Genomic DNA, 5,596 nt, shown 5'->3' on the forward strand with positions numbered 1-5,596 from the left:
GCCGACTAGAGACCGAGGTCCACTATTTGCTTCACAATTCCATAAATAATTGTGTTAATAATGACTTCCCCCGCTACACATGTTCCCGGATGTTACATAAATAAAATGCTACCAGATGAGTTCAACTTGAGAATTTATTCAATGGGGGATCATTTGTCTGCTGCTTCATGCGGCCCCCATGTGCCCAACGTCTGTGTTTACAGTACACGCAGGTGCGGTCAGGTGCACAGTGCAACCACATACACAACACTGTGTTTACAATGCAACCGAGCTTTACTATGCTGACTGATCATGTGATCAATTGAAAGATGGGTGGACAAAGATACCCAGCTGGCAATTAACAGAAAGCAATACAAAGAAAACTCGCACTAATACTTTTTTTTAAACTATAATTTAGGGTTTTCACTTAAAAGGCATTGTTAACCTCCATCAGTTGTGCAAACTGGAGTTACATTATTTTATTTCAGAAGAGGAACATAAGATATTTTGACGAGTGATCTTATGATTTATCTCTTACTAGAATACAAGACATTCTTAACACCACAGGAAAGAGAAAGAAAAGAAACATGTTTATATGTTTAACTCTGAGAAACAAGTTTAAATGTGACCGTTTTCAGGCAAAACAATTCAGTTCGATTAAAATAAGAAAAAGCATTTCTCCTCTTAAAGCGCTGAGGAGAGTTGTTTAAAGCAACATTAGATCATTATATAAGGAAATATGACTGAAAAGTTAAATAAAAAGGTTTTATGGTGTCTAGTCCAAAAACAATGTCGTGGATGACATGGTCATTTGCACCTATACTTTTATTTGATTTTGTCATTGCTATTTTTATTTATATTTTCTTTTTACAATTCAGGTACGAGCCAATATCACAAAAAAAGAGTTTTCCTTCTCTGATGATTCATTATGAAGGTATTGAAGAAGTACATATGAAGAATATATTTGAGTTTATGGACTTATGATACACTCACATGTGTCTCAGGATTCATTGGCGCATTTACTTTCTCTTCCTTGGAGCATAAAATCTGACATTATTTCAATTCAAATGCGCATGTATTTGTGCAGTGAACGAGTAATGATAGAAGGCAAGTTACTGAACAATCAATGATCATCATAACAGAATATTAACAAGAGATTTTCTCGAGTCTATTCGTAAATAAATCTCACAATAGCAGGCATTGATATGTTACAACGTTACAACTATTTACACTGATATTCCTGAAAGATCAGAAGAGAAGGTAGAAAAGTCTTTCAATGGAACATAATCCCATGTAACCTAACCCTGGTCTAGGAGAGTTCTAGGTAATGCTGCTGGTAGTATGATAAAGACGAGGAAGTGGGTCTTTGTGGTTTACTGGATTTAAAAGGAAATGACCTGTATGCCAGCTACAGGTAATGCCGTGTTCTTACCTCTACAGTAAATCACATGTATTTCTATAAAGCTTGGCTTGTTCGATTGCCACAACAAAGTTGTTTAGCACCAAATATCTAGCATCCCCCCCACCTTATAATTAACTTCATCTAGATATAACACATTCAGTTTTTTATACATAGAATTTAGTATTTTATGTTCTTTAAAATGACAATAAAATGGGAAATGTATTAATTATGGTAATTATGTAGTCTTGTCAAACTAAGGAGTTTCCAAAATGTCATCTTTTACACGTTGAAAACACTTGAGATTTAAATCATCCCTGTGTGTGTGTGTGTGTGTGTGTGTGTGTGTGTGTGTCTGTGTGTGCGTGTGCGTCTGTGTGATCATTCAGTCACGTGGATCACAGTCTTCCAGCAGACTCTCAGTGACGTAGCCGATCTTCAGCAGATTTTGGTAGTAGTCTTTCTCCACAGCAGTGTTAACAATCCAGCCCACCACCTCCACACCTCGGTCGGCCCAGTACTGAACGTAGTCCCTGAGCGACAGAAGGAAGGAAATACATTTACAGCTCACTGAACAAGATAAGCCCCACAGCCAGACAGATATCTTTCAGTTGTAATAAGTACAGTGAATATATATATATATATATATGTATTGTTCATTTCTATTTCCATTATTTCTTGACTTATTTGCTGACGGTATATTGTCGACATTTTCTCTGTATTTTTGCCCATCATTTGAACTTTATTTAGCCATAATTTAGATTCTATCTTAAAACCAGAAGGGACTAAATCTGACAAACACAGAACAAAAGCCAAGCGAAGGACAATCAGACAGGACAAGCATGCAGCGAGTAGGTATGATGGCGTCTGGATTCATTTAAGACACGTTTCGAGATTACGTGCAAAGGAAGGAAAGGAGTCACTGTGACATACATTTAAAAGGAAGGATGTTCTGGGAGGCTATTGACAATAAATAAAAGGAACTTTGAAAGAAGCAATGTTCTGAAGCACCCATTGCTGCTTATGAGGCAGATGTGTATTTTGCAGTTGCTTTAACTTTTTTGGCAATGAAGAACTGATTCTGACTCAAATGTTCTGATCTGTGTAGACTGAGAAAGACAGGCTGTGCATTTTAACGCAAAAACAAAAAAAGTCACCTACAGTGAGATGAAGTCTTTCTGTAAGAGGATGGCAGAGACACCACAGAGTTTCCACAGTACGTGGTGGTGGGCCCAGTCCAGCAAGACGTCCAGAATCCCCATCCACAGCTGACCCGATGTCGTCGGGGACCGAGAAGTGCCATCGCTGAAGCGGCTCAGCCTCCAGGGGCGGTGGATGAGAGCCGTGACCACGTTGGGGTCAGTCTGGCGCATCTGTGGACGGAGTCAACAGAGTACTGTCAGAATTAGAAAAAGGGTCAGAAGCAGTCTCTTTACTTTCATGACAACATGTGTGATGGTTCAGTTAAAAGCAGCAAACCAGAAATCCATTTCATCTTGGGTTGCAGCAACAAAACACCCCCCAAAGACGAAGCATTGTAATAGCTTTCTGAAGACTTTCATTAGTGTTAATCAGTCATATTTTCTGTTACCTTGTAGATGACTTTGGGTTCGAAGGAAGAAACAATGCTGGAATTGTAAAGGACAGGGAACTTCTTATAGATCTCACGGAGCACTGATGCAGCCTAGAAAAGAAGATCGGTTTTTAATGCTCCATAAAAAACAAGAGATTACCAACAGAACATTATTTAAATATCCGATAATAAACCGTCTTGTGTAAAGAGATTACCGGAATTAGTGCCTCCGATAAGGGTCAAAATGTAGGTCAAAAAAGAAGGCAATCTTAGTGAGCCTCTTGGCTCGGAGGCCGATTGACTTGCAGAGACAGACAGCTCTGCATTAAAGCATGTCTTTAGGCTACAGCCAGCTCACATCATTGTTCCATATGTGCATGCATTCATATATTTGTATGAAGTCCTCTTTAGTACCTTATCAGGTTGACCTTTGACATCAAAGAAGATGGTCAGCTGGTGTCTGATGCATTCCTCCACTGCCTCCTGCAGAGTCGGGACCTTCTCCCCACTGAACTTGTCCCTGGAGATGAGATGTCTCCCTTATTGTCTTTCAAATTTGTGACAAAGCAACCGAGTAGAGATACTTTAAATGGTGACGTATTTGTGAAGGGCGAGGCCGAGGGATCTATGAAAACGATATTTCTGCACCTCAATTTTTTTCAGTATGGGGATCTCCACAGATGTCCAATCATGTACACATCTTATGTCACGGTACCACTGTCCTTTGTTTCTTCATCCAAACATCGAATCACAAGCTAGACGAGCAGAAGTGACGGCTTAACGTGCAGCTTACTTCAGCCTGTGACGAGCAGCAGCATCTAGTTTCTGAAGTTGGACCAACAGCAGACTGCTAACTGGTCCAGAGCCGTTGGTGGTGCGGTCCACAGTCTCATCATGCATCAGTATGGGCACTCCGTCCGCTGTGAAGCTCAGGTCCAGCTCCACTCCAGTTGCCCCGTTTCTACTGGCCTAAAGCAGGACATCACAGGGACATCACAGGGACATCACAGGGACATCACAGGGCAGAAGGAGATGTAAAGATAGATTCTTTTGCAAAATGGAAATTTACTGACAGGTAGAAAAATGGTTTTGGCTTGGGGTTAGGAAGAAAACGAGTAAGTATTTAATAGTAAGGATATTTCTTCCATATCTGTGGACAGTGTGCATATCTTCCAGTGCAACACACACATGCAGAGTACAGTAGATGTGAACTGAATGTAGATGTGTAACATGAAAGAAGAAGAGGCGAACAGGCAACGTATTCAAATGGCGCATGTTGATTTGAATGTGTCTTTAGAACACAGAGTTAACGGATAGAACATTTGAAGGGTGGGTACTCCAGTTTTAGGTTTTTTTGTACGTTAAAAGGATGCACGTAATTGTCACCAGAATTCCCACAAATGGTGCAAAACAGACGTGCCCATATTCAGTAATACAGAAACTACAGGTGAGAGGTATCAGTAAGAGTATAGAGCTTAGGATGCTAACTGCATGTAGGACAGTTACGCCACAAGCACAGCCGACTCAGCACCTTCAGTCTGTGAAACAGAAACAGAGGGTGGAGAAATGGTTTTATAAGTGTGTAGACTTCATCACGAAGATGGAATCAATTCATCAGAGCATAATGAGCCACCGATGGGATGAAAAAAACACCTAACCAGCTCTGGTCTCCGTCCATTCAGAACTGCAGATGTGGTGCTCAGCTTACACTGCACAATGAGAAGTCACGACATGCAAAGCATCAACAGTTTAAGCCATCAATGCAATTATTATTGCACAATATACGTTATTGGCTTGATATTCCTTTTCCACCTGCAGTGCTCTAGATTCCAACAGAAACTAAATATAGAAAAGTATTTGGGTGTTGAATCTGTAGCCTACATTTCTACAGCTATATACTTCAGTTGTATCGTAGGGCACAGTCACAGCCACATATTTGCATTGAAACATGACTGAAGCCCGCGTGCCACCTCTCTGATCGCTGCCAAGGTGTTCTCCGGAGCGTCGTAGCTGCCTCCGCGGAGCGCCACCACCGGCACGCCGCCCGACGGAGCCCTGGGCCGGAGGACGCGGCCGGCCTGGTCCGCTGGCACCGGAGGAAAGCGGAACATCACCATGAAAACGTAGAGGAATGCGGTGAGCAGAGAGGCTCCGGTGGCGCTCCGCGTCCCCAACACCACCAGCAGAAACACCGCGGAGAAATACACCACCTCATCTCCCATCTGCAGCATCTTCAAACAGGCGCAATATTGATGTCACGAGCGGACCGGAAATAGTCGTTGTTCAGAAAGATGCTGTGGATGAAGCGCTGTTGTCAGCACGCAGGTGACCACATGGCGGAGAGCAGATTAAACGCACATAAAAGAGGACTGGAAATCAGCAGCTCATTTCGTGAACAGATGGGAGGATGGAGAGGTAACGTAACAGTCAATGGCAAGTTTGAAAAAATAAAAATAAAATATATATATATAGCCTACAAATACATATATAAATATATAATGACATAGTCCATTGTCAGGTGTTTAAATACAGTTTATAGAGGTGAAGTGACTTTAGGATAAATGTGTAAAGTGCTATTTTGATTTTCACAATTTGTATAGAAACTCTCCATGAGTATTACTTTTAGACACATTATTTAACCATGG

General features: G+C 41.3%; 1 protein-coding gene across 1 annotated transcript; it reads right to left on the bottom strand.

The window, feature by feature from the left end:
* Window positions 1-1,763: 1,763 nt before the first annotated feature.
* Window positions 1,764-5,182, bottom strand: LOC306786693 (glycerophosphodiester phosphodiesterase 1-like; the record flags this gene model as incomplete). Its single annotated transcript, XM_079281539.1, has 6 exons — window positions 1,764-1,911; window positions 2,540-2,751; window positions 2,970-3,062; window positions 3,366-3,471; window positions 3,745-3,920; window positions 4,922-5,182. 6 exons carry the CDS (start codon window positions 5,180-5,182, stop codon window positions 1,764-1,766), a joined length of 996 nt encoding a protein of 331 aa, XP_079137665.1.
* Between the last annotated feature and the right edge of the window lie 414 nt (window positions 5,183-5,596).

Source organism: Melanostigma gelatinosum, assembly GCF_949748355.1.
Source record: "Melanostigma gelatinosum genome assembly, chromosome: 13".
Taxonomy (NCBI): domain Eukaryota; kingdom Metazoa; phylum Chordata; class Actinopteri; order Perciformes; family Zoarcidae; genus Melanostigma; species Melanostigma gelatinosum.